The sequence below is a fragment of the Argopecten irradians genome, unplaced genomic scaffold, assembly GCF_041381155.1.
Source record: "Argopecten irradians isolate NY unplaced genomic scaffold, Ai_NY scaffold_0148, whole genome shotgun sequence".
NCBI classification, from domain to species: domain Eukaryota; kingdom Metazoa; phylum Mollusca; class Bivalvia; order Pectinida; family Pectinidae; genus Argopecten; species Argopecten irradians.
Window position 1 is genome coordinate 51714 of NW_027187615.1, and position 19831 is coordinate 71544.

The following is a 19831-nucleotide window of genomic DNA, read 5'->3' on the forward strand; positions in this document are numbered from 1 at the left end:
TATATCCCCCGCCAACTTCGTTGGGCGGGGGATAAAAAGGGAAGTATCATCTGCGAAAAATTTAACATTTGAATAGATTTCATTTTCCAAATCATTTATATGAGAAATAAATATGGTCCAAGTACTGAGCCTTTGGTTTTATTTAAAGTAGTAGCATGCCTCTCTGACGTTACTCAAGAAATGTACTTCCACTATTACAAGGATACTGAATGTCTCCCAAAACACACACCACATGCATCACATTGTAATTGAATACAAGGAAAGTTTTCCTTAAATAACCTCATTTGTAATATATAAAAACATATTAGGCATAATCAACGAATCAAGCCTTCAAAGGTGGAGTTAAAACATACCCCAGTAAGTTATAACACAAAAATCAATGAATGCGATATTTTTTATTCAATTTTCTCTTCATCAATTTCAGTTTGAAAATAAATAAGAAAGCTTCGTTTCATTCAAATACAAAATTATCTCAAGTTACACATTTTACATTGACATCATTATAAATATTTAATGACATTAAACCATTACCACTTCCAATATTTTCATCCATATTGATATCATATGGGTTCAACAGCATCTTTAAATTTTCACCAATTTTATAAAAGTCTAAACCAGTTTCGTATTACAGAGTTGTCTGCTCTTACAAAATTCCTGATCAAGAGTAGATAACTCTCTAATATGCTAATTTTATCTGAATAACCATTTTCCAATGATTTTAATTAGAAATTTGGAAAGAAATGATATGGAATTATGATTTTAGTGCGAGCAATTTTCTTTCACACTCAATTTTCATGATTTTAAAAGATTTTAAAATGAGTATGAAGATAGGTATAAGAATACAGCACTTGAGGTCACAGTTCTCATTTTATCATTACAAAGTGATATATAATTCAGATTAAATGTGTGATAATTAAATATTAGCACTAAAATTATCAGTCAGGGATATGGAACATCACTAAGTCACTATTAATGGCTATATAGTACATGGTTTATACCATGTGTTGTAATTATTAGCAAGAATTTAGCAATGAAATCTGACATGTAGTGACTTCCTGTGGCTACTTTTCTGTTCAATAATGTTCATATTATCTTTACAACATGTTAAGCATTTTAAAGTATTTACAAATATTTCAGACTACTCTGTACAACAAATCTCAGCTGTGATTGTGAAAAATACAATATAGACGTAAACTAATTCTATGTACAAGTCTGTACTCTGTAAGTTAATATTACATATTTTCACAAACTATTTTTCTTACATATTTTGTACAGATGTTAAATTATTTCACCATCACAGCAAAATGTTTTATCATAGTTTACAAATCACTATAACTTATCAATGCAAGCTTACTACATTTTACATAGCATTATGAATTTGAGTTGCACTTCTGCATATAGGTGCAGCATATTGTAAGTTGTTGCTGTACAGTGTTGTATTATCCTGAAGCATATCGAGCGTGGTCTCGGATTTCTGCTGTAAGACAGCCTGTATGATGACCTGTAGATTGTATGGTCTATGATTTCTGTTGTAAGGCAGCCCGTATGATGACCTGTAAACTGTATGGTCTATGATTTCTGCTGTAAGACATCCTGTATGGTGACCTGTAGATTGTATGGTCTATGATTTCTGCTGTAAGGCAGTCTGTATGGTGACCTCCTGTAGATTGTATGGTCTATGAATTCTGCTGTAAGGCAGCCTGTATGGTGACCTCCTGTAAACTGTATGGTCTATGATTTCTGCTGTAAGGCAGTCTGTATGGTGACCTGTAGATTGTATGGTCTAGGATTTCTGCTGTAAGGCAGTCTGTATGGTGACCTGTAGATTGTATGGTCTATGAATTCCGCTGTAAGACATCCTGTATGGTGACCTGTAGATTGTATGGTCTAGGATTTCTGCTGTAAGGCAGCCTGTATAATGACTTCCTGTAAACTTTATGGTTTATGATTTCTGCTCTAAGGCAGCCTGTATGGTGACCTCCTGAAGACAGGGCAGCAGTAACTGGAAAGCATCCTGTATATAGGTGCTACTGTTTCCCGCCTGTAATTAAGTCATTGATAATGTCTTACAATCATGCAAGAGAACTTATCTAGTCACTGAGGTAAAGATACATTATAATAGTCATTGAGGTCTATAATATTTACAGAAAAAATTAAATATCAAAGAAACACAATTTGACAAAGCATGATAATTTATTGACTCGTGCCCTATCCGGGCCTCGAACTCACGATCTACGGCACCCAATTGCCTAGCCAAACATACCTGCGCCTTCTACCACTGCACCACATCCATGTATATTTCTTAAAAAGGCATGTCTTTCAGTTGTTTATTAATCAGGCATTCAATATCATAATATAAATTGTATCACGAATCCATCTATTGTCATTTAGCAATAAATAGAATTTTACACTCATATGAAACTTTAAACTTTTCTTCGAGGATCAAGTAAATGGAAGAAGTTATTGGCATAAAATATGATACTTCCTACATGCGAGGGGCTATAACTCAAGAAAACCTAATGATGAGGGAATATAAACTTAATGGTAAATTGTAGGCATAACATCTACTTATAATGTCTGAGAATTTTCAATGAGAACAGGTCAAAACCGTTAAATAGAATAATAAAACCTCTAGGGTATGACTGATTGTGTGTGGTAATCTATTGAACCTGAACCCAATTGCTTGACATCATGACTTGCTGTGTAAATGTGGAATGCATTGTTGATGACGTCATCAATATTGACATTCAGTTGATGGAATCATGTTCATGTCAATATGAAAATGCTTTTGTTTTGGCTAATATCTCATCTTTTTTTTTTTTTTTTTTTTTTTGTATAATTCAATTCTGCTTGTTACGAGCATTTTCATTGGCTTAAAAATTTACTTTAACAGCCCATAAAGGAAAAAATGGCATCGCCGTTTGTAACGTTGTATCTGATTGGCTGAGATGACAGCATAATGATTTCATAAACAAAAGAGTCCCAAAATGAATTTTGAATATTGAAGAGATTATCTTTAGAAAATTGAATTATAAGAGTTAATTTGAATAGATTTTTTTATGTTATGGTGATATAACACAAAAATCTTAATGTACTCTCATCAGAAAGCGGTTTATGATGAGAGAACACTCAGATTTTTGTGTTATATCTCCATAACATAAAAAATCTATTCAAGTTAATCCTTAAATATGGGAGAAAAAGAATCATTCCCTACATATGAGGATGTGACAACGAAATCACAACCCTCACGGTAATTCCTGAATGTCAAACCATTGGCAAGCCTCAGGTTAAACGTACATGAATTACCCCTCGGATTGTGATTTTGTTGTCACACCCTGTAGGTAGGCAAAGATTTTATCATTCCCTGTATATTTGGGATACCTACCTCGAGATAGACGTTAGTAACCAGAGTATTGATATCACTGCTGTCTTCCTTGCCCTCCTGTTAGAAACCACATATATTATACATGTAATATTCAATATTTCCAAAATGAAGATCAAATTTTCAATATATAACATACAATTATCAACCCCTGACACACAAAAAATCTAGTAACTGTGACTGTCATGTCTAATACAGTACTTTAATGATTAACAAACTATTTTTCCCCAAATAAGATCATTTATACATCATGTACAGGTATGTGTATTCAGAAACTTGATATTTATTTTTGGATTTCAAAAACGGTCACCTTTAGGTCAAAACGGGCCAATATGTGCCATACCTCTTTAAATTCTTCATTAAGAAAGTCAGAGAAAGCTATACTTACAGCCAGGGTGTTGAGAACAGAGGTAAACTTTACAGACAATATCCCCACCTCAGTACACAACACATTGGTCAGACTGTAAAATAAAAGTCACAGATTATCGTAACCATGATATCAGTTGTAAACTTTACAGACAATATTCCCACCTCAGTACACAACACACTGGTCAGACTGTAAAATAAAAGTCACAGGCAATCGTAACCATGATATCAGTTGTAAACTTTACAGACAATATTCCCACCTCAGTACACAACACATTGGTCAGACTGTAAAATACAATAACAGGTTATCGTAACCATGATTCTGACCAATAAAATTGGTTAATGGTAAAAGTTTGTGTATATCAGTAGTCACATGTACTAGAAATGTGAGGTTAAATGAGATAACTCTAGAAAATGCAACAAGACAAAGACAAGAATTAAAATGCTATTAATGTATCAATTACTGATAAATAAATAAAAATGTTAAAATTAGTGTGAAATAAATGTAAAGCCTCATCAAAAATTTCAACAAATTACTTGTCTTTTCATTCACCGTAACTAAACGAGATAGTTGTTTAGATACTTACTTAGATAGACTGGTGGCTCGCTCCAGACACTGTTTGTCTGTAGGTTGGTTTAACAGGATTAACTCCCCTGCTTTGTGAAACTGTTCCACAGACTTTGATGTCAGTTCAGCGAGTGACTGTATAGCTATTCGGTGGACAGCCTACATGAGAAGATAGACAACTCACGTTACAAACATCATGGTATCCTAGCTGATATGTTTATAGAGGCAGTGAACATGCATGCAATTAATAACAAAAGATAAATTGAACGTCATAGATTTTTTTCTAATGGGCATAAGCCACTAAATATGAATCACTCAAATTAATAAATGAATATGTCGTATATTGATAGCCATCTTCCAACATACTGTCAACCAACATTTTTTCCTTTTTTTTTTCAACAACTTATTTCACATTTTCATGCTTAACGACATTTTCACAGCAATTAGACTTCAAGATTTAGACTCAAGTGGTTTCAATGTACCCATATCTGATGCACTTTTTTGATTTCTTATTGTCTGCAAAATTGAATCGCACACGAATATAAGATGGTTTCGAGTATACAAAATACACCAAAATAACAACCAAAAGCTATGTCCTATTATTATCAAACTTCTTTTATGTTCATTTCAATTATCAAATCCATATTTTAATTTGTCATATAAGATTCGTAGAGGAACATTTCAAAACTAGTGATGGAAATACCTATATATATTTTACATGATTGATCTTAAGAAGAGTTACCTTAGGCTCTACAGGCTCATCCTCATCTTCCTCTTTTGTAGAAAACTGTGTGATACTCTGACGGATCTTTTCCTGAGTCTAAAATAAATTTCAACATATTTACATTTCAGTGGTAGGCTAAAGAAAGTCAAATCTAGCAACAAATTACTTTTACAATATGTCAATATGGTTCTCTCACCTACAAGAAACACAGACATGTACAGCATACATAAAGTGGGAGAAAACGATTCCACTGTGTTCCACTGACAGAGCTAGTGAATTATTCAAAATACCAAGATAAACCATCTAGGTTAGAATTTATCATCAGAAAAAAGACAGTCAGCCTGGTATAGACTAATAGAATATTTTACTCCTTGGGGATGAGACAGAAGAATCTCAACTCAAGGGTAAAATTCTAAAGCTTTCAAATGCTAGGCTTTGCCAAGTGCTTGACAGTTTAAGAATCTTATCCTGAAGCTTGTGATCTCCTGTTTTACCCCAAAGAGTGTGAATGATTATATTTCTCTTACCCTATATGAGCATGAGTAAAGATATTGTGTAGCTTGTTTTTACCTTAGAAACAAAAATCTCACACCAGTTACATTGCAGATATCCTTGTCTGAGGTAAGAGAAAAACCAGACTTACCCTATTCAGTTTACCAGGGTCAGTACCAAGGCTGAGACTTGACATATTATCTGTGACCAACTTTACAAAATCCTGATCCTCTGGATCTTCTGAAACATACAGTGACAAATCAACAAATGTTTTCTTATTTCAGAAATGACAATATGTGGTAAAGCAAATCAGAATACAGAATAAAAATTTATTTTGTAGACCTTAAATGAGATTGATCATTTCAAGGCCATCAGTGAGAAATAGTGGAAGATAAGGCTTTCATAAAACTTACATACACCCATACATTTTTTTGAGAAAATTAAGGTGGAAAACAATTACTATTATTGAAGTTCAAAAACATAAACATATTCTTTTTTATGATAATGTTTAATTTGAAATAAATATACATCATAGAACTGTTTTGTCACATATAGCCTAGCTAAATTTTCTTGTCAAATGAAAATAATCTTTCAGACACCTACCTGGTAATTAGAAAGCGAAAGGTACTGTAGAACTAAAACAAAGTTGAAAGCATTAAATCATTACAAACCATCTTCCTCATCCTCTTCATTCCTCTCAAACACCTGTTTGATCATGATGAGATCAGACTTGATGTCTGCTGCAATTTGGTTACAATCCATGCAGAACTCTAGGACAAGTACCGATTTATAGGATTTACCTATAATTCCCCTATTGGGCCCTGCCCCTCCTGCCCCCCTGGGACCAGTGCCAAAGTTTATACAAACTCAGTTCTTATTCTCCCAAGGATGTTTCTGGCCAAATTTGGTTACATTCCATGCAGAACTCTATGACTAGTAGCGATTTAAAGGATTTACCTCTATTTCCCCTATTGGGCCCCACCCCTCCAGCCTCCGGGGGGCCAGAGCCAAAATTTATACAAGTTCTGTTCCCCTTCCCCCAAGGATGTTTGTGGCCAAATTTGGTTACAATCCATGTAGAACTCTATGACTAGTAGCAATTTAAAGGATTTACCTCTAATTCCCCTATTGGGCCCTGCCTCTCCTGCCCCCGGGGGACCAGAGCCAAAATTTATACAAGTTCTGTTCCCCTTCAACCAAGGATGTTTATGGCAAAATTTGGTTACATTCCGTTCAGAGCTCTATGACCAGTAGCGATTTAAATGATTTACCTCTATTTCCCCTATTGGGCCCCGCCCCTCCTGCCCCTGTGGGATCAAATCAAAAATTTATACAAGTTCTGTTCCCCTTCCCCCAAGGATGTTTATGGCTAATTTTGGTTACAATCCATGCAGAACTCTAGGACAAGTAGCGATTTAAAGAATTTACCTCTATTTCCCCTATTGGGCCCCGCCCCTCCTCCCCTGGGGAGTCAGAGCCAAAATTTATACAAGTTCTGTTCCACCCCCCCCCCCCCCCCCCCATGGATGTTTGTGGCTAATTTTGGTTACAATCCATGCAGAACTCTAGGACAAGTAGCGATTTAAAGAATTTACCTCTATTTCCCCTATTGGGCCCCGCCCCTCCTGCCCCCGGGGAGTCAGAGCCAAAATTTATACAAGTTCTGTTCCACCCCCCCCCCCCCCCCCATGGATGTTTGTGGCTAATTTTGGTTACAATCCATGCAGAACTCTAGGACAAGTAGCGATTTAAAGAATTTGCCTCTATTTCCCTTTTGGGCCCCACCCCTCCTGCCCCTGGGGGGTCAGAGCCAAAATTTATACAAGTTCTGTACCCCCTCCCATAAGGATGTTTGTGGCCAAATTTGGTTACATTCAATGCAGAACTCTAGGACAAGTAGCGATTTAAAGGATTTACCTCTATTTCCCCTATTGGGCCCCGCCCCTCCTGCCCCCGGGGAGTCAGAGCCAAAATTTATACAAGTTCTGTTCCACCCCCCCCCCCATGGATGTTTGTGGCTAATTTTGGTTACAATCCATGCAGAACTCTAGGACAAGTAGCGATTTAAAGAATTTGCCTCTATTTCCCTTTTGGGCCCCACCCCTCCTGCCCCTGGGGGGTCAGAGCCAAAATTTATACAAGTTCTGTACCCCCTCCCATAAGGATGTTTGTGGCCAAATTTGGTTACATTCAATGCAGAACTCTAGGACAAGTAGCGATTTAAAGGATTTACCTCTATTTCCCCTATTGGGCCCCGCCCCTCCTGCCCCCGGGGGGTCAGAGCCAAAATTTATACAAGGTCTGTTCCCCCTCCCCCAAGGATGCTTGTGGCCAAATTTGGTTACAATCCATGCAGAACTCTATGACTAGTAGAGATTTAAAGGAAATGTTGACAGACGGACGGACGACGGAGGGACGACGGATGCCGCGCCATGACATAAGCTCACCGGCCCTTCTGGCCAGGTGAGCTAAAAACCAGACTTACCCTATTCAGTTTACCAGGGTCAGTACCAAGGCTGAGACTTGACATATTATCTGTGACCAACTTTACAAAATCCTGATCCTCTGGATCTTCTTAAACATACAGTGACAAATCAACAAATGTTTTCTTATTTCAGAAATGACAATATGTGGTAAAGCAAATCAGAATACAGAATAAAAAATTATTTTGTAGACCTTAAATGAGATTGATCATTTCAAAGCCATCAGTGAGAAATAGTGGAAGATAGGGCTTTCATAAAACTTACACACACCCATACATTTTTTGAGAAAATTAAGGTGGAAAACAATTACTATTATTGAAGTTCAAAACATAACATATTCTTTTTTATGATAATGTTTAATTTGAAATAAATATACATCATAGTGAACTGTTTTGTCACATATAGCCTAGCTAAATTTTCTTGTCAAATGAAAATAATCTTTCAGACACCTACCCGGTAATTAGAAAGCGGAAGGTATTGTAGAACTAATACAAAGTTGAAAGCATTATATCATTACAAACCATCTTCCTCATCCTCTTCATTCCTCTCAAACACCTGTTTGATCATGATGAGATCAGACTTGATGTCTGCGAGTGTATCCTCAGGCATGGACGTCAGTAATGTTTGAACCTTCTTCTCACATTGATTGGCTAGGATTTCCAATGCCTCCAAGTGGGCCAGCCCTAGAAGGGGAAACACATAACATACAGCCCTAATCACATAATCTGCGTGATATCGTGTAACTTTACCAAGTAATACTTTTGCAAGTCACATGTTATATGACCTGTAGAAATTTTCATTGGATTAATTTCATTGTGATGGCATGACTTGCTGTCAGTAAACAAGAAGGACATCTTAACAAAATGGCCGCTTCCACTGATTTTTTGCAGCACAGTTTGATGTTGAATTATTTGAAATGTAGGTTGTTGTACGTAGTTGTTGGATAAAAAGTATCTTAAATTCATCCCGAAGTTCTTATATTTGCTCATTTCAAAAGATTTTTTTCTTTAAATCTCATATATATCACTCATTTAGAATCCAGAATCCTGAATGAGTGATATCTAGATGATCGTCCCCTATATATCACTGGGTATCTCAAGATATGTGCTCTTCTTAGAGGAGAAGTCATTTCAGAAAATATTCCAGCTTATAAATGAAAGAGCTTCCAGAAGTAGAAAAGTAACAAATTTGAAAGTTATATTCTAAAATTTGACGCAGGCAAATGAAGTTAGCTAAGGCTCAATTACCGGTAAAGGGAATTTACAAATATTACTTCATAGAGTATAGACACTTACCTTGATATTCATCAAACATAAATCCAAAGTGGGCCTTCTGTGCCTCTTCCGATTCTTTATCCTTTTCCATTTGCTTGGCTGAATCTTCCTTTGCATCTCGGAGAATTTGGGACAGATTAGGCTTATCTCCCCTGTGAAACAACACTTCCTTTGTCTTTCGAAGTCCAGGATCATGATCTTTGATGACATCAAATGTCTTTTTACCGATGGTTTCCAGGACATCCAAACTTCCTGTTACCAAAGCATTACTCTATAAAATAATACAGTTTATTTTAAGTACACGTACATCACCTTATAATTTCTTCATGAAACAACATTTTTAACTTTCTTTTCAATTGCCTGTGGAAGTGGAACTAATTTTTCCTTTCATTCTTCATGATTTCAAAATATATTTACTTTTTGAAGGAAACAATTTTATTTGCAGATATTGTTTTCATATCATAATTCAGGGAAATCTTATTTAGTACATATCTATGAGATTTTTTGTTTCCAGTCCGTTAATATCACACTAAATTTCTATCAATTCAATAAGTCTGCATATTTTACAATAAGATACAGATTTCATTAGAAAAAGGTGTATTTCTAGTCTATGATGATCTACTTACTGTGTTATGTACCATGCTGGTGGTATTCTGTACGACCGAGGTCAAGCTGGACACACCCCAGGATGAAAACCAATTACCCTGGTCTCCTCCATCAGGGTTCGCCACTTTTTCTTCTTTCTTTTTATTCTCTTGCTTTTCTTTTTTTCCCTCTTGTTCAATTTCTTCTGGATCTGTAAAAAAAGTACACCCTGGTATGCAAAATTAAGCACTGAATTACAGTATTGCTTTCAGTTTGCAGTTGTAGGCTAATGAATGCCAGCTGCAGTGCAAATGTAAATTTAATTTAAAGTTCATGTAGTCTGATGTAAATTCTTATCAATTTCAGGTGAAAATTCAGGTCAACTTTACCTAAAAAGAGGAAAAGAGTCAATTCAGGTCAAACTCTATTCAGGTCAAATTAACAGATATTATTATATTGACTTATTTTTGAGGCAACTAACTCTTACTATTATAGTCTATCTTACTTTCTCTGTCCATTGCAGTGTTTTCTGGTGCCTCAGATCCATCCTTTGATTTCCTCTTCATTTCAGCCAGCTCCTCTGGGGTAGGTGCCCCCATACTGGTCTCTACTGCATCCATCAACGTATTAAACTTATCTCCTGTAACAGCACCACAATATCATCTTATTATACACAGCACAATAGAAAATTTATATCATTTTTATACTAGTCTGGTTTCAATAAAATGTAATAGTTGTATATATCAAACCAGTGGTGGTAGTTGAATTTATATATTCACATGGACCCAACAGCCCATCTACTACCTGGTGATCTTAAAGTCTGCTACAGGCCCAAAAGATATCCCAAGGCTTCTTGATGGTGTCTTCGTGTTAAAGTTGTATGGTCTATCACTTTCGCTCTTTTTGTCGTAATGAAAACTGTTTAAGTGTTATACATATTTTTCGCCGTCTGTCTGAGTTTAAAACTTTCTAATTTTATCACTTTTTATAAAGTTACAGCACTGGAAGTATTTTTAATTATAAATGTAAAAAATCTTTTCATCGTGTACACGTGGAAAATAGGTTCGAAAGATGCCGAATCATTCTGAACTCTTCCGAACGTCGTCGCGACAATCTCGAAGTAACATGAGAGTTGTAAAACCAAGAGAAAATGTCAACAATTTTTCATAAACAAAATATGTGGTCGACCTCAGCAAACTGGATTTACAAAGAAATTAATTCCCGCTCATTACAATATTTGATACACACAATATTGAATTACGTCAATGCGTGTATTGGATGTTTCAAATACTCGTTCTATGGACATATACCAGCACGATTTGCTCATTTTAGCCAGAAGGAGAACGTAAACAAACACATGTGCGCTTACGCTAGTTACCTTGATCACCACGTGCAGGACGTGTAGACGTCGGTCACGTGATACGATTCGCAATTCCGACAAAACCCGAAGGTACTGAACATGACGGTGATTGAAGGCGTTTTATTCAAAACCAGGAATATATGATCCCTAGATTTCGGCTCTCTTACAGGCTGACATATGGTTTTGGGGAGCTTAATCATTAAGTTACATGTCCATGTTCAAATATCAAATATTAAAGCCACATATCGTTACAATGAAAATTACCAGAAATACAACTTTAAAGAAAAGTTCCCAATGAAATTAATCACACCCGACCTTGTGACATTTGATGAATGATGCTGTCATTCATTAATTAAATTTGGTGAACCCTTTGTCACAGTATAAGCTCACTTGCCTTTAAGATAGATAAGCTAATAAGTAAGTAACAAAATGCTTACTTCAATGACCAAGAATAAGTATGAGTTTCCAAAAACCAAAGAAACAATTTGTGTAGCAAATTCACACTAGATAAAACTATACACTTAAGTTGAAAAGATGATTTAAGGCTATAAAAATAAGTATGTTGAAAACTGGGCGAGCGGATGAGTACATTTCCGCAGCCCTGCAAGGATATTCAGTATGATATTTTTCCTGTTTCATGGACAGTATTATAATTAATACCCTTGGATAGTGAAGTTGCATACTCTCATTCTTCTGCTTTACTTACCTACTTGACCTGCTAGAGACTGGAACCAGCCACCTTTAGCCTGATCCCCTTCAGGATTATCTCCCTTCTTTGTCTCCTCCTTATTTTCAGACTTTTTATTTCCCTCCTCATCTTCCTCTAAGCCTACAAATTGCAGTAAATATCAAAAATTGCTTTTCTATAATTTCAATATGATTACATTTTGTATTTCAAAATAATGATAAAATGATGCCCTATTAAGACAACTCCTCTTCCAATTCATGTGGTAACTCTTACTTTCTCTATCCATTGTAGTGTTTTCTGGAGCCAGTGTTTCGTCCCTTGATTTCCTCTTCATTTCCTCCAGCTCCTCTGGGGTAGGTGCCCCCATACTGGTCTCTACTGCATCAACCAGTGTGTTGAACCCGTCTCCTTTAATAGGCATAAATACTCTTTTTTAAAATGTGATTCGTGCAATTAATTGGAAAAAGTGTTAGCAAGTTCGGGATCAAAACAAATATAAAAAGTGTATCTATGTACCCAATCTAATTGAAATACAAAACCTTTTATCACTCTGTTTTAAAAAGCATCTGACAACATCCCATTAGGGGTTTTTATCTTAATAACAAACAGTACAATATCTTATATAAACAACTTATAGCATAAACTTTCCAGTACCGATGTAGCAGTCTTGTTTCCCCTTCTGAAAGTTTTACCAGGGAAAGAATTGGCTAGTTATTCTTATATATTACCCCCTCTCGATTAATTCTAGGAGGCGGGGAATTACTGGCTAGCTGATTTTCCCCTGCCTCTTAATTATTTTTAGTTTTAGGGGGGAAACTATTGGCTAGCTGATTCTTCCCCCCCCCCCCCCTTTTATTATTTTTTTACAGAGGAAACTATTGGTTAGCTTATTCTTTCTCCCTCTTGGTTATTTTTAGTTTAAGAGGCCCAGGGGAAACTATCGGCTAACTGATTCTTTCCCCCTCTTCGTTATTTTTACAGGGAAAACTATTGGCTAGTCAATTCTTTCCCTCTCTTGATTTTTCGTTTTAGGTGAGAAACTATTGGCTAACTGATTCTTTCCCAACTCTCAGTCTCAATTATATCCACTATCCAGGGGAACTATTGGCTAACTGATTCTTTCCCAACTCTCAGTATACAGTTAAAGTATGGGGTTGAGGGATATAGCAAGTTTCTGGTTTCCTGAGACTTGTCTTTTTCCCGAGGCGGAGCCGAGGGAAATAGGCAAGTTCGAGGGAAACCGGAAACTTGATATATCACTCAATCCCATACTTTAACTGTTTTAATATACCGATACATACAAAAGCTATGATTAGACTAAAAATATATTTCTCTCACACGCTATATTCCTGTCACGTACGGCAATGGTCATTATAGATTGAGAAAATGTTCCATTGTAATCGATCTACGTAATCTTATCTTCAAACATACAAATTATTCCGAGATGATAATTGTGATTCCATGTCCGTTTTGTTTTGCTTCAAATCAAACTGCAGGTTAAAATTTGATTCCTCAATGATTTCTCAATATTTAAACATTTATACCACTAGGCATACCGTATTCAACCCAATAAGTACCCATGTCCTTATAAGTGCCCCTCCCCCTTTTTGAGGCCTCAATTTTAATTGCCCAGGCATAAATAAAGTCCAAAACTACATAAAACGGTATAAATTTGCAATAATTGTGACTTATTAGCACCTTTTCATTTTCATCAATTTTTTAAGCGCCCTGGGCGAATACAGTAATACTAAATTTATATACAAGTATTGTTAAAATTCTGAGACATTAACCACTTACAGGTAGCCTAAATATATACATAAAAACTGTACGTACATGTACATATAAAAGGTATTGTCCTCTGACCCCATTGCATTTTTCACAAGCCTCTCACTTACAAGATAAACATGACAATTTCGGTAACAGTTTCTGATCGATACTAACGACGTCTGATTACATCAACAGAGATGGCGTGATCGGAAACTAGCTCTGCCCAAATGTATCGTCACCTAGCAACTGATGGCGAGATCGGAAACAAGTCCCGCCCACCTCGAAACTGATTGGTTAAACGGAAATAGCCGAGTCCGGGTGTGATAGTTCGAAGACTAACACACAGCTTAGCGAGTGTTTTGGAAAAAAGTAGGGAGCTAGTCAATTTAACCAAGTAACTTTTATATAGCGTAAATAAAGTAGAGGTATATTAATCTCAATTATATCCAGGAGAAACTATTGGCTAGCTGATTCTTTCCCCCCTGTCTATTTATTTTAGGGGGCAAACCATTGGCGTACTGATTCTTTCTTCCTTCTCCTTCTCAGCAATCTGATCCTTTCCTCGAAAAACTTTTGGCAGGGGGGGGAGGAGAGAATTGGCTGTTACACTGATAAAAAATAGGATATCAACATAATAAATACATGACATCTGATAAAGTGTTCTGTACACAATTATTAATGTATATGTATTGGACTATGTATACTATGTACTAACCAACTTGGGCTGGTGAAGGTGGACACTGAATGTGAAGCCACAGTCATCAGGGATGATCCCCAGTTACCCCAGGAACTCCATCCACTGGACGACTGTAAACAACCAAGTCAAGTAATTATGACTCATGATTTTCCTTTGAGACTCAACAAAATTTTGAGAACCCTCTATATTTCTTTGTACTAAGAATCATCAAAATTTTAACATTTGTGTTCTGGACCTGGCTTAAAAAATTCTACCTAAGTCACTGCTTATGTGAAATATCAGTACATGTATATCTCTTTAAAACATGTATTGAGTTAGGAAAAACAAAATTTTATGTTTTTGCACAAAAGATGGTCAGTCAAACACTTAAGATCTTGGTGTGGAATATTCAAAACTTAATTACCCATTTTATGCTGCAAAATTTGAATTCATGCTTATGTTATTGATTTATAATCCCAGAATATTCAATATATATAATTATATACACACTTGTTTTTTCTCTTCAGCCTTTGTTTGTGTACTTGATTCCTCTGACTGTTTGGAAGGAATATTATCTATTTTCTGTTTCGTATCTGTTGTGTCTTTAGCAGTTTCTGTGTTTATTTGTTGGGAAGTTGTTTCCCCCACTGGAACAGTTTCTTCCGTTGGTTTGGGGATACTTGTCTCCCCTGACTCACTTGTCTGTGCCAATGTTTCAACATTTGACTCAGTAGTTAAGTCTTCAGGTTTATCACTTTTAACATCTTCTGCTTTATCACTTGGACTCATTGTTGATGAGGAATCTCCTGATTGCTTCTTTTTTCCTTTTGTGGGTAAACTAGAACCTTTAGCTGTTGACTTTGAAGTTTGAGATTTATCTGTTGTTTTCTTTTTGTCTGTGGATTTTGTTGATGCTGTTAACGTTGTTTGCTTTCCAGCATCAGGTTTACTTTTATTCACATTTGTCTTTTGTTTTGTTTTCTGTGATTCTTTACCAGTTGCACCTTTCTTGCTGTCTGTTCCTTCCTTGGCACTTTTCTCTGTAGCTTTTTCGTCCTTTTTGGCAGCTTTTGATGTTGAATGTGAACTTTTTTCTTTTCCAGTTGACTTTGTGTTTTCTGACAAACCATCTCCTTCATCCGCACTAGCAAACTCATCCTCAGAGTCAGACATATTGTCTGAAAAAAAGTGTCAAAGTAACATTAGTGTCAAAAATGTCTATATAATTGTAGAAGAACATGGAAAATACACATTTCTATCGAGTGCCCCGACCAGTAATCGAACCGACTGAGCCAAAGAAGCATGCTCCGTCAGCTGAATGATAGAGACCGTATTTAACGCTATTTACAAACCACATCGACCCGCTCCTTTTACGTTGTACATAATCAATCATTTAAGAACGTTTGTAATAAAATCTTGCAGCAATTACATAAAGTGTAAGAGTTGGAAATGCTGTACTGCAATATATTTCAACTACAGTAACCCCCCCCCCCCCCATCTGTAACAGATAATTTGCATACTACAACATTTGATCATGTTTGCATAATTTGATCTCAACGGTAAATTTAACAAATACAATTATATAATCTACACCAAATTCCATTTTATCAATTAACGCCTAATTATGACGTCATAAAATTTCATTAAGCAGATATCACTTGGTGAAAGTATAATGATGCCTGCATTACAGATAAGAACTTAATTTGATAAAATAATAACTGGGATTTGTTAACGTGTTGCTGGACAATAATAAAACAGAACATTTTGCTTGCATCAGCTGATCTACCACAGATGTCATACAGTGTACGTTTACACAATTTTTAATCAATGCAAAATGTCTATGACATGTGGAACCGAAATTTAATTTGTTAGATCTTCAGTTAACATTAGGTACTAGGAAAAAGGTTGATTCTAGCGAGATCGTCCACATACCTTCTGTTTTCTTCCAGGCCACGTCAACTGCGCCAAAGAAATCGTATCATTTGACGTAACTTAACAGCTTGACCGACTAGCAGTTTTTGACGTGCGGTAAAACATGGAAATGACGCAGACTTTCTATTGAAATATTGTACTCAAACAGGTAAACTAGTTCCCTTAGGCTAACATATTTTATTTCTAAATATAGGTATACAATCGTATATCATAACTTCAAAACACGCATTAAAATTTAAATTATTGAATACAATAAATACAGCATTGCTCTAATAACCGCATAGATACAGAAAATTACCAAAATAATTGTAGTTCATTTACAGAAATTTGTCTTCCTCGCAATATAACAAAAACAAGATGGCCGGCGTTTACGAGGTTTGTTGTTATTTCATTGAAAAAATACCTCATTTGATACCACATGGTTCTATTTGTGTTGTAAGCAGTTCATTTTAAGTAACAATGGGATGTGTTATTCAAAATAGATTTTGAAATTCTTCATTTTAGTGAGAGATACGACTGCACATGCATAGATTTGACCCCCTCCAAAATTATCCATTTTATTGAAGCCTGCATTTGCTCAACAAAATGATCCCTCAAATACAGGATTGTTACTCAAATGCATGATTATCCCTCTTATACGGGAGTGTTCCCAACCTGTTCAAAAAACTGAATCTATGATACGTTGTAGGACCCGTTTCCGGTCAGGGCACGTACATGTAGTTTATGAAAAGCCAAGGCCTCCAATGATCAGGTCGGGGTCAGTTAGTGGTTTTCACTAACTTGGGGTCACCCATGATAGCGACAACACCTTAAATACGCAGAAAAGTTAGTGACAACACAAGATATGTTATTCAGTACATTAAAATAAACATTTCTAAAAAATGAAATTAGAGTGATTTGAATATTCTGAAATCGGCCGCTGGTCAATGATAGATCAAGTGATACTCATAGACAGGTTGGGGACACTCCCATATATGCAGGATAGTCCTACATTTGAGTAATAGTCCTGTATTTGAGGGATAATTTTGTTTCGCAAATGCAGGATTCTGTGAAATGAAAATGGATAACCTGATAGAGGTGTGCCGTGACAGTATACCGACAACACACCGTAACATTGAAAATATTTTAGTTAACATTCATGATGAAGCACTTTTTACATTAAAATTCATTCCCCAATTATTTACCCATTGTTCTTAATTGTGAAGGTCATCTTGTAATAATTGATGGAATTGGTATTTCTTGATTTCTCGCGGTGGATATAGAGACAGTCATCTGTGCATGCAAAGAGTCGTTTCTTTGAACCGATACAGTAAGGTTGCAGGTAGATCATTGATGTGACAGAGAAACAATACCTGTCAGAGTACTGTTCCCTGAAGGACTCCTTTGAATCTACTAAGGCTTCTTGAAAGAATTTTCCTTCAAGGGCTACTCTCATCTGACACTGTGTCAGGAAGGTTGAAAGCCACTTGTGTAGATTTCCTTTGATGCTGTATTGGTTCAGCTTGTGTAGGAGTTTTTGGTGTATGTGTCAAACGCTTTTGAAAAGTCAAGGATGGCTAGATCAACTTGTTTGTTTTGATCTTATGATTTCATATGATTTTATATGAAAGCTTAAGAGAAACCATGGCCAATAAACATGAACTGTCAGTCATAGACGTTTTATATTGTCTATATGTCTTTATTTTTGTTTGATTCTTTTGTCATTAGTATGACTAGAAAGTGTTATAAAATGATGATGTTCAATAAAATGTAACATGTTGGAGCTTGAGTATGTTTGTGTCAATTTGAAAAAAAAAATTAAAAAAAATAACGGTTGCTATCTCATCCATGAACTTTACTGAACATTTGGGAAAATACAATAATAGCTGCAATATATGTCTTTCCTATAGTAAATTACTATAAATGCAATCCATTTGAAAAAAGATAATAAAATAAACTAGAGATTGCATATATTTTTTATGTACACTAACAGTTAATGTGGTATTGATTCATAAATTTAGTTTGCAGTATAGTGAACTTGAAGCATTGGAAAAGAAGAATTAAGATGGGGGTTTTTTTTGGGGGTGGGGAATTACATGTACCAAAATTGACTCAATAAGTGCCCCCATCCCTATAAGCGCCCCTTCCCCATTTTAGGCTTCAATTTCACTTAACTAATTAAATGCAGACTGAAAATATTTAAAACTGTATATGGTTTTCATTACTGATTTATTTTGCAAATTGATTGATGGCTTACTTTGTAAAATAATTTTATGAAAGATTAATCCACATTTGTTTCTACCAAGCACTTCCTAATTTGCTTAATTTTTTTAAGCACCCTGGGCGCTTATTGGGTTGAATACAGTACTTGGTTTTGACATTTTACTTTATTTACACTCCATAACATCAGATTTTACTAAACCTTCAGATTTACTTTTCTGCTTCCAAAATTCATGCCATTTCATGATCAATTAAGTGTTTTAATATCTTACTCTAATAACATTTTAGAAAAGTGTGACAGACTTCAGAAGAAAATGGGACAAAGACGAATACGAGAAGATAGCAAAGGAGAAGTTGGAAGCAGAGCAGATGGCTTTGCTGGAGAAAGAACTGAAGGAGCCGCCAGTGAAAAGAGAACTTCTCCAACCTCGTGAATATAAGGTATACAGTTAAAGTTTTTATAACTATACTTCATGCTGTTCTTGCATGAATATGGTCATAAATAAGGTCGCCTATTTTGATAATGGCACCCTCATCTTCACAAAATCACTTTGTGCTGGTGGTGTAAAAAAAAAAATGTTCATTAGCACTTATCCATGACAAAATTGTACATTGCCTCTTGTCCTAGCCATCCATTATACTGTACACAATTGAAATTATCAACTTCCTTCTTCTCCATAGCCATAAGGCCTGGAGATTATATATATGGCTGCAAAGTTTGTTAAAAGTAATAACCTTCATTAAAGGCCTCAAGTGTCAACATTTTCATTGTTATTTATTGGTAATCAACCCACAGTTTCTGGATATGAATACCAAAATTATTAAAAAAACATTGATTTTTACCTGCACTCAAGGTCATGGGGTTATGTAGTTCAAAGATTATTTTCTATAAATGAAGGAAGTGAAACTTTTATAAAAACAAATTAAAGTGCATGGGTCCTTGTTTAAATGTGTTTAAACTATCAGTAGAGTGTACTGAAGATATACACATGTATACATATCGTACCCCTTTAGCAGCATTTCAATGACAACCATGATGCTAATTCGATTCCAGGTTGATCTTGATTCAAAACTGGGAAAGTCTCAAGTGATCACCAAGACCACACCAGCCTCCCAACAAGGAGGGTAAGTATTGTCTTAATCCTAACATGAAACATGAAGCAAACAATATGTTTTCTTCAATGTGCTGGGTTAGAAACTTTTTAGGTCACCTGAGACGAAGTCTCAAGTGACCTATTCTAATCGCCTTTTGTCCGTCGTCGTGCGTCGTCCGTTGTCCCCGTCGTCCGTCGTATGTCCGTAAACAATTTACATTTTCGACTTCTTCTCCAAACC

At 35.7% G+C, this 19831-nt stretch overlaps 2 protein-coding genes across 2 annotated transcripts; one reads left to right on the plus strand and one right to left on the minus strand.

Moving 5' to 3' along the window:
• Positions 1 to 380: 380 nt before the first annotated feature.
• LOC138311893 (protein FAM114A2-like) lies at positions 381 to 16399 on the minus strand. The gene is made up of 15 exons (XM_069253038.1): positions 16298 to 16399; positions 14876 to 15543; positions 14394 to 14496; positions 12196 to 12327; positions 11941 to 12063; positions 10380 to 10514; positions 9916 to 10085; positions 9311 to 9560; positions 8537 to 8698; positions 8018 to 8106; positions 5059 to 5136; positions 4336 to 4475; positions 3771 to 3843; positions 3386 to 3442; positions 381 to 2041 (listed from the first exon to the last, which is right to left on the minus strand). Exons 2-15 carry the CDS (start codon positions 15536 to 15538, stop codon positions 1943 to 1945), a joined length of 2274 nt encoding a protein of 757 aa, XP_069109139.1. The 5' UTR covers positions 15539 to 15543; positions 16298 to 16399; the 3' UTR covers positions 381 to 1942.
• Positions 16400 to 16639: 240 nt separating this feature from the next.
• Positions 16640 to 19670, plus strand: LOC138311895 (zinc finger matrin-type protein 2-like). Its single transcript, XM_069253039.1, has 3 exons — positions 16640 to 16672; positions 18785 to 18937; positions 19551 to 19670. Exons 1-3 carry the CDS (start codon positions 16655 to 16657, stop codon positions 19623 to 19625), a joined length of 246 nt encoding a protein of 81 aa, XP_069109140.1. The 5' UTR covers positions 16640 to 16654; the 3' UTR covers positions 19626 to 19670.
• The last annotated feature ends 161 nt before the right edge of the window (positions 19671 to 19831 follow it).

Excerpts from the sequence above, each read along its gene's own strand:
- LOC138311895 (XM_069253039.1), top strand. Across the intron at positions 18,938-19,550 it reads TCCAACCTCGTGAATATAAG|GTTGATCTTGATTCAAAACT; the intron begins GTATACAGTTAA and ends ATTCGATTCCAG.
- LOC138311893 (XM_069253038.1), bottom strand. The coding sequence starts at position 15,538 with ATGTCTGACTCTGAGGATGAGTTTGCTAGTGCGGATGAAGGAGATGGT. Across the intron at positions 8,107-8,536 it reads TGAAGAGGATGAGGAAGATG|AAGATCCAGAGGATCAGGAT; the intron begins GTTTGTAATGAT and ends TGTATGTTTAAG. Across the intron at positions 4,476-5,058 it reads ATGAGCCTGTAGAGCCTAAG|GCTGTCCACCGAATAGCTAT; the intron begins GTAACTCTTCTT and ends CTTCTCATGTAG.